The sequence below is a fragment of the Monodelphis domestica genome, chromosome 6, assembly GCF_027887165.1.
Source record: "Monodelphis domestica isolate mMonDom1 chromosome 6, mMonDom1.pri, whole genome shotgun sequence".
Classification (NCBI taxonomy): Eukaryota; Metazoa; Chordata; class Mammalia; order Didelphimorphia; family Didelphidae; genus Monodelphis; species Monodelphis domestica.
In genome coordinates, this window is record NC_077232.1 from 63776700 (window position 1) to 63798531 (window position 21832).

The 21832-nt window shown below is 39.8% G+C and overlaps 1 protein-coding gene across 19 annotated transcripts in view; it reads left to right on the top strand.

The window, feature by feature from the left end:
- Positions 1–21832, top strand: part of DENND2B (DENN domain containing 2B) — a 277741-nt gene that overhangs the window by 194487 nt on the left and 61422 nt on the right. For all 19 annotated transcript variants that reach the window (XM_056802123.1, XM_056802119.1, XM_056802121.1 and 16 more), the window contains one exon: positions 15602–15706. In XM_056802123.1, the coding sequence (XP_056658101.1) occupies positions 15627–15706 (80 nt within the window). In that variant the 5' untranslated portion in view covers positions 15602–15626. The remainder of the gene's footprint in view (positions 1–15601; positions 15707–21832) is intronic.

Here is a 21832-nt window from a genome sequence, read left to right on the forward strand (position 1 = left end):
TATTGGGGTGGGGAGGGGAGAACAGGAAAAGGATGTCCTGGCATTGGACTCTGACAGTGACTCCCCATTATAGCTGTTCTTCACTACAACCTGAAGTTTTTGTTTTTGTTTTTCCTCTTTGTTTCCTTCCAAAGTTGGGATAGAGGGTGGTGGTTGTTATCACTGAAAATAATTGTTGGACTCTGGAATCCAAAGGCTTGCAAATTGTAAAATGGTGAGAGAGTCCACAGGAGCCAGCCTTTCCCTATTTTCTTCTGGGGATCCTGCCAGGTATCCATCTCTTTATGCTCTTTACAATCTAGAATGAAGGAGCCCAGGGCTAGCACTTCCATCCCAGCTCAGAACCTCTTCGTTTATGATCTTAGTTATTCCTTTTTTTTAAATGACTCTTGGCTTGGTGGTAGGTAAGAACTTGAAATTGTGGGTCTATTTTTCTCCCCTCTCTCCTCTCCTCCCCTTTATTCTCAAGCCCTCCTCTTTCCTCTTCTCCTCTTCTCTTCTAGCTCTGGCAGTCTTGCAATGATTTCTTGATTTGCCAGGAACTGACTGAGGGGTTTTCCTAATTGCAACTAAAAGCAAAGCCATACCAGGCTACATCGGGTGGTTCCATGATCCATTCCGATTTTGAACCTAGCTCTTGGGTGTCAGAGAGGTGATAATAATAGACTTTCAGCTGGGAAGCCTTAGGAGAGACAGGAATTAAATGAAATAGTCTCCTCTCCCCCATTACACCAGCATTGTGTATCAGTCTTACTCCATTCCTTTGTTGACGTTTTCAGCAGTTTATCTCTCTTGAAGAGTGAAGGCTTAGCATCTCTTGGGTGGTGGCCAAATGATGTCATAGGAGACTTAGAGCTGGCCTTCTTTTAGAGGACCAGCAGGCAGATGGCAGCATCATTGCAGATCTATGCAGAATTTAAGATGCCGGAGCTGTTCTTTTGGGAGGCGGGGTTGGAAGGAGGAGGAGAAGCTCATTTGGAGCCGAGGGTACAAGGCATTCATAAGCAGACAAATGCTGTCATCTCAGAAGCCAATTGGTAAGCCTCTTTCAAATCCATCAGTATCTGTTAAGAGAGGCTCCATGATAGTGAACGCCACTAATGGGGCTTGTAACTAGGAACATTTGCTGTTGAGATGGAGGCTGTGGGGGAAGAGGGCATTGTTTGAAGTTTGCAAGGAATGGCCAAGAGATCATTGTCTCATGGACAGTTCTAGGCTGAGGTCAAGCTCTGACTTTAAGAGTGGTGGTCTCTTATGAATGGAGGCTCTTTCCAGGAATGACCTTTACCAGTTCAACATCACTAGGAGTGCTGAAGTTTTTAATGTCGATAAAACAAGGATCAGACATTTACTGAATGCCTATTATGGATAAAACCACTATTAGGAAGTTATTGGAATATAAATTTAAGTAAGGATTGGTCAGGGTCGAGAGGAGACTATGATTAAGCTGAAGAGTTCCTTAATCAGATTTATGAAATTAGTGTGAGTCATGGGTTAGTGCCCGATCAATTTAAAGACTTCTGACGTTAAATAGATGGGATGCAGTGAACAGTCTTAGTGATTGTCTGCCTGAACAGTCAGCTCCTTTTCTGTGGAGTCTCTGGGGATTTTCAGCTTTTAAGGATTTCATCTTCCATAGCAAAGGTAGGGTGAGGATTCTTTTTTCCCATATTTTTTTAAAGATTGATTTACTTAATTAATTTAGAATATTTTTCCATAGTTGCATGAATCATGTCCTTTCCCTCCCTTCCTCCCACCCCTCTCCCCTAGCCAACAAGCAATTCCATTGGGTTTTACATGTGTCATTGATCAAGACCTATTTCCATATTATTGATATTTGCACTAGGGTGATCATTTAGAGTCTACATCCCCAATCATATCCCCTCAACCCATGTGATCAGGCAGTTGTTTTTCTTCTGTGTTTCTGCTCCCACAGTTCTTCCTCTGGATGTGGATAGCGTTCTTTCTCATAAGTCCCTCAGAATTGTCCTGGATCATTGCATTGCTGCTAGTAGAAAAGTCTATTACATTCAATTGTATCACAGTGTATCAGTCTCTGTGTACAATGTTCTCCTGGTTCTGTTCCTCTCACTCTGCATCCATTCCTGGAGGTCATCCCAGTTCACATGGAATTCCTCCAGTTCATTATTCCTTTGAGCACAATAGTATTCCATCACCAACATATACCACAATTTGTTCAGCCATTCCCTGATCAAAGGGCATTAGGGTGGAGTTTCTTTCCTTGTTCCTTCTCCTTCCTCCTACCAGGAGCAGTAAAGACAACTGAAGGGCACAACCTAGGAGACAAGTCCAAGGAGATTTGCTGTTCTTAAACTCCCACCTACTTTGTGTTGTCTTGGTTAGTTATTTCCATCACATCTGGCTCTTTGTTATCCCATTTTGGGGGTTTCAATGGCAAAGATAGTGGAGTGGTTTGGCATTTCCTTCTCCAGCTTGTTTTACAGATGAGGAAGCTGAGGCAATCAGGGTTGGTTAAGTGACTTGCCCAGGGGCACACAGCCAATAAATATCTGAGGTCAGATGTGAACTCAGGTCTTCCTAACTCCAGGCTTGACATTCTATCCACTGTGCCACCTCGATGCCCCCTACTTTGTAAAGGGAACATATTTTTAATTCCCTAGGCAGCATGATGTTGGAATCTAGCCTTTCAGCAAAGACGAGAGATTTCCTGGTTAGTTTAAGCTTTGAGTCATTTGCCTCACGCATGGATAACTTCACAAATTTGAGAGTTTGGGCACTAGAGCTTCCAGAGAAAATCTCTTAGTGGATTTGCTAAGATAATTCACATGGTACCCTGATTGCACACAAGTGAGATTTTGTATGCTCTTAGATGACCAAGAAATGACAGAGAAAAAGGGGCTCTTCGAGTCTCTGGACCATTTTGTCTCTGCTTAGGAAACTTTATAAAAACCGTAACTCTGTTATAGGAGGGAAGGAAGAGGGACTGGTGTAATCTGAGTTGTGAGGACACATTGATAGATATTAGACCTTTTACACGTATATATGTCTAACAATAAATAAACCATTGCTGGACCCAGGGGCCAGGGGACTGAGCCCCTCAGACATGGGAGAGCTTGTCAAGAATGAGGCTCCACATTCCCTCACCATTCAACTTATTATATTTCCCCACTCTAACATCACAAACAAAATTACTTCTATCTTTTACTTAATTCTTTCCTTTTTGATTTTGCCTCATGTCTAGGGTCTTCCTAAAGGAGAGAGTTAAAAAAATACACTGTGAATCAAATATGAGAGATCTTTATTTACTCCTCACAAAATAAGTGCTAAAAAAAAAAATCAGAACCCCACAGGACACATTGACCAGATTTAAGCAATCAGTAACTTAAAATGATTGTTACAGTCTGCTGGGATCTTCAGTCATAAATACTGAGATACAAAGGGCTGAGTAGGTCTTTTTAACATTTCACTTCACTTCTACACTGTACAAAGAACCAGGGAAGGGCTTGTGCTCATCCTCCAATTGGTTTATTGCTTTCTTCTAGAGTGGTAAAACACTAGAATCTTTGTCAAGAAAGCCCTAAATGGGGTCACAAAGAGTCAGATATGACTGAAACAACTGAACAATAACCATGTCTTTTGATGGATGTTATTTTTAAAATAGGAATGGAATTCAACAAATATAGTAGAGGAGAAAATAAATTCTAGGTGTAGGGATGATGGCACGACTCTAAAGGAGGAAAAGTGGAAAAGCTCAAGAAGTCTAAAGGGATTTGTGAGATCCAATAGCCTGATATATATATATAAAACTCTTGCCTTCCATCTTAGAATCAATACTGTGTATTTTAACCTAATATTTTCAAGAGGAAGTTGGCTCAAGAGGGATATGAAGTTCTCAGGAAGGAAGTTCTTTTTTAATGTTTTTATTTTTTTCATGTAGCAACAATTTTTGCCAATTGTTTTTTGATCATTTAAATTTAGATTTTCTCCTTCCCCTCCCCCAGATGGTGAAGTCTGATAATAGGTTATACCCATACTTTCATGTATTACATATTTCCATAATGCTCATGTCATGATAAAAGACACATATCATACATATAATAGGAATCTCATGAAGGATAGATAGGGAAAGATGACATGTTTTGATCTGCACTCATTTCAGGAAAGAAATTCTGAAGATACAAGTGGAGATGACCCCCATGAAAATGGGGGGGAAAGAGCTTCCTCAAGGAAATCTCTATTGAAGCAATACAATGATCCAGGACAATTCTGAGGACTTAAAAGAATACTATCCACCTCCAGAGAAAGAACTGTGGGAGTAGAAATGCAGATGAAAATATATGATTTTATATGATTTATATTATATTGTTTATTTGGGTATCTGTTTTGGGCTTTTATGAGATTATTCACTTACAAAAATGAATCCAGAAAATAAAAATAGAGAAAAAAGAAACCTCTATTGATTACATAGGACTTAACACACTTGCATTTTATCAAGACAAATATAGAGGAGAAAGGGACCAATAATTGCAGGTGAGCACATAAGAGGAGTCTACCATACTGAAAATTGTCAGAAATAAAGCTAGGATGTGTTGGACATGGTGCTAATCGCCAAGGATGACACCAATAGTGTGTTGGTTTGTGTAGGATATGTTGGAGAGAAAAGGAGAATCAGAGAAGATTTGGATAAATGGAATGACAATGGATGGTGAGGAAGCTGGCTTCTCATCTCTTGTTGTGTTTTCTGGGTTTCCTTCCAAGAAGAATGATTGTTGGACTGGGAAAGACAGGACAAAAATGGATAGGAGGGAATAGCAAGACAATAGATGTAAAGAAAATATCTGGCAGCATCTTGCTGCCCTCATGGAGTCCAAGTCCCCAGGCTTGGAGAAACACACTTCGTCCTACAGGACCCAAAAAACTGGCAGTTGTGGTTGCTGACTCATGTCAGTGAGCTCTGAAAGTTCTTGGAGAGGGAAAGGACCAGATCTAGGCAAATATTATCCCAGTTCTCCAAAGGGAAAGGAGGGCTTGAGCTGCAGACTCCAAATGAGTGAGCTCAGCTTCTACTCTTGATGAAATCCTCCACCACTTTATTAAAGGGATGCTTTGGAAACAATTAGGAAAGGAGAATGGTTGAGATTGCTGAAAATCAGCACAGCTTCATCAAGGAAAGATCATGCAAGGATTCCATTTATTTGTCCATCTAAGAATGATGTAGAAGGACAGTGTACTGAGATTTTACTCAAGTATTTTGACTTGTGTTTATGGGGAAAGTGGAGGACTCTGAGCTGGAGGATAGAACATTTGGGGAGATCTGGAACTAATTGAGTATTTGGACCCAAAGAGTAGTTGTTAATGGATTGATGTCAGCTAGGAGGGAGGTCTTTAGTGGAGTGCTCCACAGAGCTGTGGCCCTTGGCCCAGTGTTGTTCAACATTTTTTATCAACAACTTGGATGAAGGTATAAATGTCATGCTTATCAAATTTGAAACCAACACATACTTTGGAGGAATAGCTAATGGATCAGATGACAGAGGCCAGATAGATCCCAAAAAAGGTCTCTATAGCCTAGGCAACAAATAGGCAAGCAATAAGCATGTATGATGTGCCAAATGGGGCAGTCACAGTGGTTAGAGCATTGGGCCTGGAATCAAGAAGACTCATTCTTTGGGGTTCAAATCTGGCTTTAGACATTTACTAGCTGTGGGACCCTGGGAAAGCCCCTTAGCTTTGTTTGCCTCAGTTTCCTCCTATGTAAAATGAACTGGAGAAGGAAATGGTAAGTCACTCCAATATCTTTGCCAAGAAAACCCAAAATGGGGTCACAAAGAATTGTACATGGATGAAATGACTGAATAATGGCGTTATGCCAAGCCAAGCTCTAAGGATATAAATATGAACAAAAAGAAAGATGGCCCCTGGCATCAAGGAGTTTATATTCTAGTGGGTAATAAAAGGGAGCTAAAAAGCAAGGAGAAGAGGGAAAGAGAAGGCATCTGCACAAAAAAATGGTGGTAAAGACTAGGAAGAGTGAGAAGATAGGGAATGAAGCTCAGCCAACCTGGGGTTGTTTCTAAAATGGAAGCCTCCTGGAAGGAGCTCACTAATGAGAGAATAGTCTAAAGATGTTCCAGGATGAGAAAGCAGCTGAGATGGTGGTGAAATGTGAGAAAGTCAGACCACCCAAAATGATAGGCCCAGTTGGTGGTGTTGAACCTTAACAACGATAAATTTAAAGCCCTACATTTAGATTCTAAAAAACGACTTCTCAAATTCTGAGATTGGGAAGAGTGTGGCGAGTTAACAGTTTCTCTGAGAAATGATGTTGGGGTGGGGTGGTTGGTGCATTTGGTAGTCTATAAGCTCTCGTCAAAAAAAAAGTAGATATTGCTGTAGTAAAGTCCAGGGTTAAAAAGGGGGTCATAGTAATTCCCCTAGATCCTACCCAATATATCATGAAAGGATTATTTGAAGGGACTGGAGATGTTTAGATTGGAGCAAAGGAGACTTAAGTGATACGATAGCCTTCTTTGAGGACTTTAAGGACTGTCATGTGGCAGAAGGATTAAACTAGTTCAATGTGGCCCCAGAAGTCAGAACTAGGAACAGTAATTGAGAGTTCCAGAGGTTTGATGTAAGATGTAAGATGATGTAAGAGAAAAGCTAACTATCAGTAGAATGGGCTGCCTAGGACATAGAGGACATTGGACATCTTTGAAAAGAGGATGGGTGAGTATTTTGGGGAGATGTTGTAGAAGAGAGTCAGATATATACAACCAGTATCATATTACCTTCTCTCTTGGGGATGGGGGTGGGTGAAGGAGAAGAGAACATAGATTGCAAAATGTCATCAGAAAATGACTATTAAAAATTGACTTGACATGTAATCTGGGGCAAAATTAAAAATTTAAATTTTTTTTAAAAAGAAGGGACAAAAATAAAAAGAAGAGGGAGATCTGATGACCCTTGTGGTTTATTCTACATCTTAGATTCTGTAAATTGAGATAGATTGGACATGGCTACATAGAGATACATAGTCCAAACTATTACCAAGCTATTGTTGTTATTCTTTTACCAAGAAAGGCAGCATGGTGCCATACTGAGGGGACCTTGAAGGCTGACAAAGGACTCTAAATTTTATTCATGAAGCATTAGGGAGCTGTGAAAGGATTTTGAACATGACAGGATTCATGCATAAAGATATTTGTTTTGACAGCAGTGTAAATGATGGTTTGGGTCAGAGAAGGAGTGGCCTCAGAAGACCTGTTTAGAGGCTTTTGTGGTTTTCTAGGTGAATGGTCAATGAGGGTGTTGTCAGTGAGAATATAGAAGAAGGGATGAAAATGAAAGATATGGGGAGGGAAGGGGAACTAAAAGAACTTGAATATTAGAAGTGGGAGAGGAGGAAGAGCCAAAAATAACAGGAGGAGTTTGATCATGGGAGACTGAGTAAGTGTTAGTATTGCTAATAAAAATAGTAGGAGGAGATTTAGGAGGAAATCAGCTCATTTTTGAACATGTTGTTCCAAGTACCAGGGAGACATCGCAATAGAAAACGAGTGTCAGAAAGGGTATCAAATAATATCATTTTTTTCTAAACTTCGTATCTCCCCATTGCCTAGAACATTCAACATCAGGGAAGTGTGTAATATTTGATGAATTAGGAGTCATCCTCTTCTCAAAGACTTCCAATGTCCTCTATGTCCAAGGCAGCCCATTTTCCTAGTGGGTACCTTTTCCCTTATATCAAACCTCTCAATTATTGCTTCTAGTTCTCCTTTCTGGGACCACCTTGAACTAATCTAATTTGGTAATTGAGAGATAAAGAAAACATCTAGCAATGCAGAGAAAACCAGGAGAAGAACGAATACCTCCCTCTTTCCCCCATCCAAAAAACCATTTTCCAGATTGAAGAAGTAAGGCATAGAATCCAGCCTGAGATGTTCCAGAAAAGAATGAGAATTACAGGTTTCTTCAGGTCAGCCCAGGACCAGGCTAGCTCCTAAACCTTGTCCACAGGGTCTTGCCTATGTCATAAAGTCATTGTAAGTTGTTACCAAAGCAGCTGCTCAATTAATATTTTAGTTGACAATAAGGGAAATCTAGGTGGTTGGTTGTACTCTGTTTTTGACTTTCTCTCTCCCTTTGATCAAGTCCCTTATCTTCCTTGTGAGTCTCTCGATCACTACCAAAGGAAGCTTACTTATCTTCTGGTCATTGTCACAACGTTTAGGTGCACTGAACAGAATAAATTCATAGATGTAGAACTGCTTTTTGAGTCAGAAGTTAATCTGACTTGTGAGGTAGATAAATAAGGGAGTTTCTGATGAGAAAAGTGTGCCATATTGTATGGTAACCAACTGGGAAGTATCCCAGAATTATGGTTATATTCATGGTCCCTAGTGTGGAGGAACTTCTCAAGTGATTGGGTCCCTTGCTTTCTCTCTGTTAACAGTGAGGAGTCTGGGATCAGATAGATAGCATAGTGTACAGAGCACCAAGTCTGGAGTTGGGAAGACTTGGGTTCATATTTGGCTTTGGACACTTCCTAGTTTGGTGACTCTGGGCAAGTCACTTCACTTGACTTGCCTACTAGCCTTTGCTGCTCTTTTGTCTTAGAGATGAGACCTTCTTACAGAAGATTAGAGTTTAAAAAAGTTAGTTAAGAGCCTCTGGGGGTTGAGAAATAGGGTGGGGGAGAGTCAGAGATAGAAGTAAAGAGAGACAGAGACAAACAGAGAAAGAGAGAGACATAGAGAGACAGAAATAGAGAGAAAAAGAGAGACAAAGACACAGAGATAGAAAGACAAGAAAGAGAATGAGACCCAGAGGGAAAAAATAATAAGGTTGAAAAAGGACAAGGGGTAGAGTTCCCAGCCTGGCATGCTGTTATGCATATGTCTTTGATGCTGCCTTGGAAGCCCTGGGAGAGTTCTTCTGGATTAGAACTGCCCAACTAACCCTCACCCCACTTTAGGCTTATGGGAAGTGTTTAAATCCAACTTGAAGCTTCTACACAATCCGTTTTTGCTGGATATAGACCATCTGGTAGAAGAAAAAGCTAAAAACTTAAACTTGGGCCAAAAACTTTAATTTAGGGTTTTGTTTTGAGGTTAAGGTTGGAAAAGGAGGCATCTGGGAATGGGAGGGAGAGAATAAAAAGGTTTTAGTGGGAAGATGGAAAGAAATCTTGAGTCTTTTGAGTTTGTTTCAACTATCTCTTTGGTTGAGACTGTGTCTTCACTGGATCCTAGAAAAGTACTGTCCAGTTATTTAGCCCTTCCCAATTCTGTTCCTACCCTATCATGCCTGGTTTCACCATCAGCAGAGGTCAGTGTGATTGGAGGGTTGCTCAGGTATAGGTTCCCAAGAAAATAACTGAAAAAAATGAAAGGAACAATAAGTGTAAAAAGACATTTCAAAGAGTTGCTCTTCTACACAGAAAGGCAATCAATTGGAAAAGTTCTGAAGATGAAGTTAACTTTGACAGTTATTGGGAATGATGGAGAGAAACAGACTCTTAAAAATGCTTTTTGTACATGGTCATAGTTGGAGGGGCGGAGGGAGGAAGATAAGTACACTAATGCATTGTGACTAGAGTTGTGAAGTGGTCCAAACATTTTGGAGATCCGTTTGGAATTAGGGAAGAAAAAGTGACTGAATTGACTACACTCTTTGGTCCATTAATCCATCCCAGTATGGGGCATATACTCCAAAAAAGTTGAAGATGGAAACAAAAGGTCCTGTATATAAAAAAAATATTCATAGCAACACTCTTCGTGGTAGCCAAGAAATAAACTGACTGCCCATCAGTTAAAGAATGACTAAAAGAACTAGATGAATATAATGGGATAGCATTGTATTATGCAATGAGAAATGATGGATGTGAGGAATTGAAAGAAACATGGAAAGATTTGTTTCAACTGTATAGACCAAAATGAACAGGCAACCAAGAGAAGAATGTACACTGTCATTATAATGTTACAAATGAAAAGACCAAAAAAAATAAGTTGAGCCTAAATAACTGAAAAACCTTGGAAGGTCAGAGAGAACAGATAATGAAACATATCTCAGATCCTTTCCCTTTTTCCCTCCCCAATGGCAGAAAAAAAGGTGACTACTAGGACAGAATTTTGTGTCCATTATATCACTTGTATTGGTGGTTTTTGCTTCTCAAACATGGATAACATGTTACATTCTAGAGCATGTGATAGAGGAGAGCAAAAACTGGGAATGCTGTGGCTTGTACCCTAGATTTTTGAAGAGCAGATTTCAAAAGGCTCAATGGAAGAATAACTAGGACTATTAGAATTTTATGAGGAAAATTAGCCCTAGGAATAATGGGAAGCTTCCAAGAATGAAATTATGGCAGATGCAAGAAAGAGGAAAAATTCCTGATGAGAAGGAAAAAAGGATATTGTCTAAAGAGACTCATGTGGATGCACAGATTGTTCATCAACTTGGAATTCTTAAAAAATGTACAGAATTAAAGCAAAAAGAGATATAGAAGATAAATACAAAATTATGGCATAGTCGGGAGTTCTGTTTCAAAATGATTTGAAATTGGTGAGGAAAGCTAAGAACAACAGAAAGGATTAAAAAACAACAACTGCAAAAGAGAAGAATCATAGGAATGATGGGTCTACTATTATGGAGAGAAAGTAGAGAGCTGTCCATCTCCTGATACCCTACCCTGAATTCCTGGAATTCTCCCTCTCCTCATCTCTACCTCTTGGCTTGTCTAACTCCAAGTTTCAACTAAAATCTCATCATCTGCAGAAAGTCTTTCCTCACTTCTTTCTGAGGTCAACTCTCCTCTATCCCGTAAATATCTTGTTTGTATGTAGTATTTTTATATATTGTTTTCCACATTGGTCTGTGAGCTCTTTGGGAGAAGAGACTGCCTTTTGCTTTTATTTTGTATGGCTAGCACACAATGAACATTCAATAAATGCTGTTGACTTGTTTTGGAAGCCTTTGGTAGCTGCAGGGAATAAAAAAGATCTCATACAAGATAGTGCTTGAGCTAAATCTTGAAGGGAGTGGGAGACTCCAACAAGGCTAAGAAGTATATTATAGGAATGGGGGCTATTTATTGCAGAGACACAGAGATGAGACAATAGACTAGTACCAAGTCCTTGGAATAAAAATATGTGTGTATGACAATCCATGTCCTTAAAGAACCTACATTGAAAAAGAGAGAGATGCCACATATATAGTAGTAGTATCCAGGAAAAGGACTGATAAATTGACTCCTAGAGAAATTGGTTGCCCTCTGGGTTGAAACAGACCCAATAGAGAATGGGCAATGCCTTTGATAGCAGGGCAAGATGGCCAGGATGGCTGGCTAGCTGAGATGAGAGGTGAAGAATGGTCTAGTCTAGGATTGGCTAAATAAGCTTAAGTTCTGTTGCTGCTTCTTGCCTTTCCATCACAGTGATTTCTGGATGTATCCAAACCTATCCCATCCCCTTGGAATTAAACTTTATTTTATTATATCCTTTGGCCCAAAAGGGGGGGGGGGAGCAAAAACTACTGATGCAGTGATTACATCTAACATTAAGGTGATACTCTACCCTCTTGGTCTCATATATTGGTCTTTTACTGGTTTTCCAGTTCCTCCAGATGTGGCTTTCTGTTCCCAATCTTTTTCATAATAATAGCTAACATATAGTTACAAGATTTGCAAAAATCCTTTAGAAATAGCTCATCCTCACAACAATTCTGGGAGGTAGGTATTATTATTATTATGCCCATTTTACAAAGGAAGAATGGAGGCAAACAGGGTTAAAAGACTTGCCCAGATTCACACAGCCAGTAAGTATCTAAGGTCAGATTTAAACTCAGGTCTTCCTGACTCCATGTCCTATGCACCAATTTTCATCCATTTTTTTTATTCATTGTATAAATATGTTGTTATCCTGCTCCTACTATGTTTTAATTTGCACCATCACTATATATGGATCTTCCCATCTTTCTCTGAATTCTTTTTTTGAATTCCTACCTTCTATCTTAGCATCAGTTCTGACAGAAGAGTAGCAGTGGCTAGACCATTGGGGTCAAGTGCCTTTCATAGGGTCACTCAACTAGGAAGTGTCTGAGACCAGATTTGAACCCATATCTTCCCAACTCCAGGCTTAGAGTTCTATCCACTGTGCTACCTAGCTCCCCCAACTGTCTGATTTCCTCTTATTCCTTGATTTTTAAAAAAAACTATATAACAAGAGGCAATCAATACTTGTATTGATTCTAAAACAGAAAATTGCAAAAAATATTAAAACAAACAAAAACCCTACATAACAATATTGCATTACATTTTTATAGCACAGATGTATTCATTCCCTAATTGCTCAGACAAGAACATTTCCTATGCTTTGCCACTACCAAAAGTACTGCCACAAAATATTTCCATGTGTGATGGACCTTTTTGTTTTTGACCTTCTTTGGGATACGCGCCCTAGAATACAATCTCAGGGTCAAAGGCTATGAGCAGTTTTGTCGCTTTTCTCACATACTTCTAAATTGTTTTCCAGAACAGTTGGATCATTTCATAGCTTTGGTATGCTTGCCTTCCCACGGCCCTTCATCATTGACTTTTGCTGCTTTTTGGTCATCTACTGATTTGCAGGGTCTGAGGTGAAACCTCACAGTTGCTTTAAGCTCCCCTTCCTATTAGCTCTATTTCAAACAGGCACTGATTGCTTGCAGCTAGCTCTCTTGAAAAATTCTTCATTCATATTTTTGAACCACTTATCTATTGATGAATAATTGCTCGTGGTCTTATATAGGGAGTTGATGAATATGTATCTGGGGCAGGAGACTCTGGTCAGGGATCATTGATGCAAATTTTTTTCCCTTGGAACTTTTTTCTTTTTTTTTTATTCTTTCTGCATTGATTTTGTTATATGTAAAACCAGATAGAAATGTGTTCTAGCCAGCTCCTTCTGAAGTTTAAGTAGTATCAGTGGCTAGAATCTGGGGGAAGATATAGAAACTCCCTGGAGGTGGGGGAAGCATTGTTCCCAAGAGCATGAGCTCCAGAACTCATTTCCTAGGAAATGAATTTTCCAGGTGGGAAAATTTAAGATATAGGAAGCTCAGTTATTCTGAGTCAAGGGACCTTGAGTTGATCCCTCATGGGAAGAGAAAAGAAGAAATAGAAGGCAGTAGATGGAACTTGGTGTGACCAATGTACAGTTGGGCAAAAGAGGTCCCAACTCTAGATGTATCTTCATTGACAGGAAAGAGTGGAATCCTGATGAGGATGGGTTTTAGGCTATAATTTAAGAGGGAAAAGACCTCATGGGGGGGGGCTTTTGTGGGGAGGCTTTATAAATACTCAGCATTATTCTGTGATAGGACATGTGTCTAGGGCCCCTTTGATGACACTAGTCCCAGGAAGCAATAATCAGAAGACTTTATCACCATCCTTACTGAGCAGCCATCATTAGAATGAAATCTACCGAAAGATCCATATTAGCCCACTTCCCTCTCCCCAACAGAAAAGATCCTAGGAATTTAAAAGCCATCAGAGGGCATTTATTTTATATTCCCATGCATTAGAATTCTGTTTATGCTTCTGAACTCAAGATAAATGATTTGTTTTAAGATACTAGATGGATAATTAAGGCTTTTAGTGGTCATATATCTGGAAATTCAGTGATATTTAATATTAATTTTATATTCTTCATTCATCAAATAATTATTGAACAAGATGAGCAAGCTCTGTGCTGAGTGTTACGGGAGATAAAGAGGAGTTGGACATGTAGGCATCCTTATGAAATTTATAGTTAAATAGGGGAGATAAGCCAAGTTTCCTGGCATCTTATAATACAAACAAGAATCTAAAAATGTGTAGGCAACACTTCAGAGTGCCTCAAATCAGATTAAAAAGAAATTGGGGGGGGGGATGAGAAAGAAAATGAATCTTGGAAACATGGAAAAATAGTTTTAAAAAAAAATAAAAAATTTAAATAAAAAAAGCAATTGGGAAATATTGAACAAAATAAAAACACAGTAAAACATGGATAGTGTGAATATATGGTTTTCTAAGACAAAATGTGGGCAACAGGAAGCCTCATGTACAAATTTAATAGTGCTTCTTTCTATCAAAGAAAATTGGTTGAGAGTATAGAAATATCATTTCTTGCCAGAGATTACAGAAAGATTTTTCTGGAGGACATAACTTTCGAATAGGTCCTTAAAAGGGATGCATAGGAACTAGATGGTAGTATTTGGCTGGGGATAGGCAGTAGGGAAAAAAGTAAAAAGAAAAGACTTTCCAGGTAGTGGGAACATTTTGAGTAAAGGCATGAGATGTAGGGAATGAGGGTTGTGTTTGGAGAACAGCAAATTAGTACGATATATCTGGAATGTGAAGTTCATAAAAGGGAGAATAGTTAGAGATGTAACTACAGAGATTAGTTTGGACCAGGTCAAATAGGGCCTTAAGTACCAAGTGAAAGGAATTTAGGCTTTAATGGGTAAAGAGTCATTGAAAGGTCTTTGAAATGAGCAAGAGGGGGTGACATGATCAGAACTAGCATTTATAGGAAAATTATTCTGGCAGTATTGTCTTTGACAGACTGGAAATGGACACTCAGACCAAATTAAAGGTTATCATAATATACCAGAGGAGGGGCATTAAGGGCCTGAACGGAGGAGGAAACTATGTAAATAAATGGGCAGAAAGGGACACATTTGAGAGATATTGTGGAAATGGAAATGATGGAGTTTACTTAGCATTTAGCATTGTTGTGGAGATCAAATGAGATAATAATTATAAAGCAAGTTAGTACAGTACAGATATCCCTTCCACATCCTAGGGGTTAAAGATCTTCAAGATCTGGAAATTCCATGTAAAATTTTTTGGCCCTCTCTTTGTACCAGAGAAGAAATCTGAATTTTTTCTTTTTCTTTTATGGGGTGTTTACAGTACCTTATTGTAAATTTTGGCATAAGTATTGGGCCTTAGGCCATGTGTAGGTCAGTGTTAAATTTCTAGGCTTTGGGTGTCATTTGCTGGCTTATAAGTTCTTTTTGCAAACTTTAATTTTTTGCTTATTTTAACTTTAAAAATTATGTACATTTGTGATATTAAAAGATAAAAATATGCTGATTTTATATAATACTATATAATATAATAATTATAAAATACTATAATACTATATTTTATGCATTTCTGAGTTTCTAAGCTTTTTCTGTGTCATCTGCTGGCTTTTGTGTATTGTTTGGGGCTTCAGCAAAACTCTCTCAAAATTCCAATTTAATTTCTTATACTGATGGGGAAAGCTGCAATATGGAAAGGATACCTGCATTTGGCATTAATAAATGCTATAGAAATATTAATTATTATTACTATTTTTTTCTTTTTGAGTCTTTGTCATAGAGGGAGGCTGTCACTAATAAGTGATAATTAGCCCTGGGGGCACTAAAGGAGAGAAGTTAATTTCCCCTCCTCCCTAGGCTAAGAGCCCTGGAGCTCCTCAGAACCTAGTGCTGTCATTCTTGGATTGGATGCCTGGTGAAAAGGTTGTTTTCCAGGCCTTGGGAAAAGTATCAGACAGACCAGCCGCCTGCTGGGGAATTATGTCTCTCATGCACCTTTTCTTCTTCACAGGGTCTTGGATTCACGGAGAGCCGAAATGACCATGACTGCCAACAAGAATGCCAGCATCACCCACGGAGCTGGAGGCACTAAGACGCCTCGGGAGACCCTGGGCCGGTGAGTGGGGAGCCATGGCAACCCTTGGAGAGAGATACTGGATTGGGATAGAGACAAAGCTAGACTGAGTTCCAGAAAGCCTGGAGAGAGCTGGCTTGGACCACAAGGCGAGGAGAGTGCTGGGCAGCCTTATCAGGCATGCCTGTGAGCAGAAACAACTGGGATGGGTTGTAGTTGTCCTGTGTTTTCCTGTGGGCGCATGCCCTCTCCTTCCCTAAGATGATTTTCCAGGACCCTTACTCTCCAAGCTAAAGTAGCATAAAAGTGAACCAGTCAGGAACCCTTCTCTCCCCTAGAGGTTTGGGGGATAGTGTTAGCAGCAAGCTTCTCTGTTCTATTTTTTCATAAGATGAATGGAAAGCCTCAGACACTTCCTAGCTATGTGACCTTGGGCAAGTCACTAACCCCCATTGGTTAGTCCTTACCACTTAGGACCAATACATATTTATTGATTCCAAGATGTAAGGTAAAGGTTTAAAAAAAAAAGAGATCTATAGAACATATTAATGTCTGTTCCTCTCTCCATTCCCTATTTTCTGCTCTCGGTAGTTTGTTTGAATGGGTCAGAATAGAGCTTTTATAATTGCCTACAGAGTTGGCTTCTCTAGTTGGATGTCGGGTTTGACTTTAGTTCTGCATGTCCAAAGACAGGTAATTCAGAAATGACTCCCTCATTGGGAATTGGCTTTTTTTGTTGTTTTTGGACCATGATTTCATTGATTTAGGAACTCCCACTGAGGAAGCTCCCTCTATTTAAGCAGAGAAGTACCTACACTAAGCAGATAAGCATCTAGTCTTGGAATTGTCTGGGGCCCTGAGAGGGTATGTGATTTGCTAGGGTCACACAGCCAATACCTGTCAGAAGGCAGAACTTGAACCTAGTTCTTCCTAACCCTCCTGTCTAACTATGAGATCTCATCACTTCTTTTTTCTGAGTGTTAGGATAGAGTTATGGAATGTATGACCCAGGCTCTGGATTTATAAAAAGCAGCTTCAATCTTGCAGGCTCCTGGGTTCACGCCTCTATCCAGGATTTAATCTGGGAACACTAGAATTTAGCTTGTCTTAATTCTTTATAGAAAAGATTAAAGGACCCTTTGTTTCCATGAAAGCACTCAGGCTAATAACAATACATCAAATGTAGCAGTGACCTTATAAAACCCAGTAGGAAAAGGAAAAGACTCAACTTCACCCATAGAAACATTCGAAACAAATCTCTGAGCCCTTCCCTGGAGATCAACCCATTTATACAGATTTACTCTACTACCTTGGTTACCCTCCCTAGCCCAAGGGAAAAGCACCTGTGCTTGCTAGACAGTCAACCATCCAGCTCCTCCAGTGAGCAGCATGTCCTCTAGGGACCTATGTAGCCCTCCAGACTTCTCATTTTTCCTTGGGGTTAAGAACCCCCCCCCCATGAGGGAATAAAAAACAAGGGACACTCGAGAGTCAACTCCTGCATTCTAGGATTTACATCCTTCACATAATTCACAGTCACAGTGATGGACGAGCTCTGAGTTTTGTCCCCTTCTTCATTCCCATCATTCCCAACCTTGCTGTTCTTTAGTTCTAACTCCTGCTTGGTCCAGGAACTCCATCACTCCCTTGCTGCTGCTTTGGGTTTTTCACTAGCCTCATTCCTTCTTTCCTTTCTCTCTCCCCTTCTCTGCCTCCTTGTGTAGTCAAAACATAATCTGATGGGAGAGCTATTTTGGCTCAGTGGGTGGAGAGCCAGGCTTGGAGATGGGAGGTCCTTTCTTACCGGGCAAGTCATTTAACCTCCATTTCTTAGCCCTTGCTGCTCTTCTGCCTGTGAACCAGTACACGGTATTGATTCTAAGACAAGATAAGGGTTAAAAACAAAACAAAACAAATATGAATCTGGCAGGAACAGGATTGCCCTCTTGGCTGGCAAGAAATGGGAAGAGGTCCAACTTTTTTTTATTCTGTGATCTTTGTTCCTTGTTGTATCCTGGTGTTCTGGGGCTATTCCCCTTTTCTCTTGTAGAGTGAACCCATAAAAAGAATTCTCATCATCCTTCTCCTTGATACCTGCCCCAGGGTATCCCTCCACCAGTGCCCATGGCATTCCAGTTAATGCAAGAATCATTGTTGTAATGCAGTGTCATATAGAAGCCAACTTGTTCTATTATAAGAGTATAAATATTATGATTTGGGTCAAGGACTTCCTGCCTTGGTTTGGATTTCTTCTTCCAGTTAGCCAGAGTTCTGCCTCTGGGTTGTGGTTGTTTGGAGGTGCATTGATGTTTTCCAAATGGTCCATCGCTCCCCTGATCAATCATCCTTCTCCTGGCTCTCAGCTTTCATCAATGAATGCCCTCTCCCCAATGAAATTCTCTAACATCTGACTTTCTTGAGTCTTGAGTCTTGAGTCACCACTGGCTGGGTGATCCCTGGCAAGTCACTTACCCACTTCTGCCTTTGTTCTTTATTTATAAGATGGGAAAAATTATAATACCTACTTATTTTACAGATATTTGTTGCCGGGGGCTCAAGTGAGATAACTTGTACAGGGCTTTGTAAACATGAAAGTATTATATAAGTGCTTGTTGCTCTTAACATTCTCATTAGGAATAGTAATATAGTAATACCTCGGTTTTCATCGACATTGGTTATTGTCGGTTTCCGCTTTTGTCAATTTTTTTCCACAAAAAATTTGTCTCGGTTTATCTGCTGCATTGTATTTCATTAGCTTTGATGCTAATTTTGCAAAAACAAAAGGCAACACAGGCATTGTCCTGCTCAGTGTGAGCAATACATGTGTTGAAAAGGAAGTACACAGTAAATTCATTTATCTATAGCAAACGAAAATCAGATAAAGCATAGGGAGAAGAATATATACCTGACAATATACAAAATGAATGAGTTCCCTCATTGGGAGTGAGCTATCTCATCTCAGTCAAGCAGAAATCCTCCCATAGTATCTCAGCTGAGAAGAAGGACATAATCAAGGTAACAACTCCTCTCCACATCAGCTTCTTTCCAAAGTCTTTCCAGATAGTGCCTTGATCCTAAGGTCCTCATGGAGGAGGATTCCTCTTCCAAACAATAGCCTCTCTCTCCTCTCCTCACTGTCTTCCATGAGCCAAGAAGAATCTTCAGAAAGAAATGCCATGTTAAATGTTCATTTATTCTTTACTTTAGTCTTTTATATTAATTTTTATCATTTTTAGTATTAAACACTATGTTTATTCTCTCTAAAACTAAATGTTCATTTATTCTTTACTCTTTTATATTCATTTTATATTAATTTCTTATTGTTTTAGTAGTAAACACTGTATTTATTCTCTCTAAAACTAAATGTTCATTTATTCTTTACTCATATTAATTTTATATTAATTTCTTATTGTTTTTAGTATTCAACACTATATTCTCTATAAAATGTATTTTTAGTATGTATTTGGAGTGTCTAGAATGAATTAATTGGATTTTCATTGATTCATGTGGAAATAATTGCCTCCATTTTTGTTGGTTTGGGATTTTACCAATTGTTTTCAGATGGATTATCTACGAAAATGGAGGCATCACTGTATCAGTAATAGCTATAGCAATATTAGTGGTGGTGGAAATGGTAGTGCTGGTAGTTAGTAATCAATATAATAATTACATTAGTAGATGAATCTCATCCAGGAATTTCCCATATAAGTGCAGTCACACAGCCAGTCCTTATTCCTGCCCTAGGTTCTGTGCTTGGTGCTGGGGTTTCAGAACCCCTGCCCTCAAGGACCTTGCATTTTATTGTATTAATATATAATAATGATATGTAATATATAAATAATATATTGTATACACATATAAGAAATGGAAGATCCATGAAAGATAAACCTGATGCAATTTCCAGGGTTGAAGGGACACCAGAGGCTTTAACAGTGATGACTTGTGAGTTGAATTTTGAGAGAATCTAAGAGGTGGAGGTAAAGGAGAGGTTGCATTTTCAGGCATGAAGCACAGCCTGGGCAAAGGCATGAAGGCAGGAGATAGAATGTCATCGATGAGGAACGTTAAATAGACCAATTTGGCTAGAACACATAGAATCTGTGGAAAGGGGAGTTGGGTCAGATTCTAAAAGTCTTTAAGGGCTGAGAAGCGGAACGAGGGAGCCTCACTGAAGCTTTCTGAGCATGGTCAGGCCTATGCTTTAGAATTGTCCATTTGACAGCTATTTGGAAGCCAGCCTAGAGTGGGGAAGACAATGCAGGGAGAACAGGAGTCTGTTTCATTGATCCAAGCAAGAGGTAATGAGGGCCTCAATTAGAGGTTGTATAACTGGAGATGAGTCATTAGAGATGTTTATGGAGGTCCAATCCACAACAATCAGCCACTAATTAATTATGGAGAGATGAGGGAGAGTGAAGCATCAGGCCTGACCCTGAGGCTGTGAATCTGGGGGCCTGAGAGGACAGTGGGGTCCTTGACAGAAATTGAGGGATGTTGAGGGGAGAATTGACCTTTTTCAGGATTGGAGAAGGGGGAGAGAGATTTCTATTTTGGCCTTGTGGAGCGAGATGCCTAGGGGGCTTCTAGTTAGAAATGTCCAACAGTAAATTGGTTATTCAGGATGAGAGCTCAAGAAAGGGATAATGGCTGGATATATAGATCTGGGCCTTGGAGATGATAATTGAACTCTTGGGAGCTGATGAGATCGCTGCAAGAAAGGGGGTGGTGTTGAGAGAAAAGACAACTCAGGACTGAGCCTTTAAGGATACCCATGTATATGTAGAGGGTGGGAGATGAATGAAGACCCAGAAAAGGAGAATGAGAATGAATGGGGAAAATAGATAATGGGAAAATTAGGAGAGAACAGGATTGTATCCAGGAAGAGGTGATAGCTGGCTCACAAAGGCTGGAGGGGGTGGGTCAAGAGGGATGAGGACTGACAAAAAGATTTGGCAGTTAAGAAAAAGAGCAGTGGAAACTTTGGAAAGAGCCATTTCAGTTGAGGGATGAGGTCAGAAACTGGGGTTTATAAAGAGTTCAGAAGAGAGTGAGGAGAGGAAGTGGAGGCAAAAGCATGAATAGCTTTTGCTAGGAGAGAGAGCTCAAGGGAATGGTAGAGTTAAATGAAAAAGATATTTTTTTTAAGATGCAGGAAACTTAGATATGTTTAGAAACAACAGTGAATGAGCCAGTGGGAAGGAGAGACTGAAGAACATGGTGGTGGGAAATCTGCTGGAGAAGATGAGAAGGGATGGGATTGAGAAGACAAGAAGGGTTGGCCTTGGGAATGTGATGAGGATCACTTATTTAAAAGGAAGAGATAATGGGAGGTGACCTCAAGCATTTTGAGATGTAGAGAAATGGAGGGGAGGAAGTTCTTGGCATAGGACCTGTTTTTCAACATCAATCACGAGGAGTGGTCTTCTGCTGAGAGATAAAGGGAGACAGTTTGAGCAGCCAGTTAGGTAAGAATAAAGAGATTGGCTTATAGTAGTGAGGGTCCATTTAAAGATGAAATAAGCATCAGCTACTGGGGGTGGGGGGAGAGGAAAAGAAAATGATCTTTGTCTTTATTGAATAATGCTTGGAAACGATCAAATAGAATATTATAAAATTAAAAAAAAAAGATGAAATAAGATGAAACCCAGCATCTGGGTAACTTCTAGCTGGTGGCCTTCTGAGGGCTTAGTATACTGCCATTACCTCCTGATCTCCTTGCCATCAAGTCCTTCCCTCCTCTAGTCCTTAAAATCAACCACAGTCAATGTAAAAATGATCTTAGAGACCATCTAATACAGCCTTCTTGTTTTCCTGAGGTGAGTATGAAAAGGTTGGGGGACTTTTCTAAGGCTAAGCAAAGCCAGATCCAAACCCAGGTCTCAATCCAGCATTCTTTCCACCTTACCATGTACATTATTGCCAGATGGATCTTCCTAAAACCTGAATGTTATATTGCCACTCTCTCAGAAAACCTCATGGCTCTCCATCCTTGCATATAAGGTCCTTCACAACCTACCATTCTAGGCTTATCTTGACCTTTTTCCCCTACACATTTTAGTATATTTTAAGATTGCCAAGTAATATTGTACTTTCCCATGCCTGCACCTTTATTCTTATTGTTTCTCTTGCCCAGAAATCTCCCCCCACCTCTACTGTCCCCCAATGAAA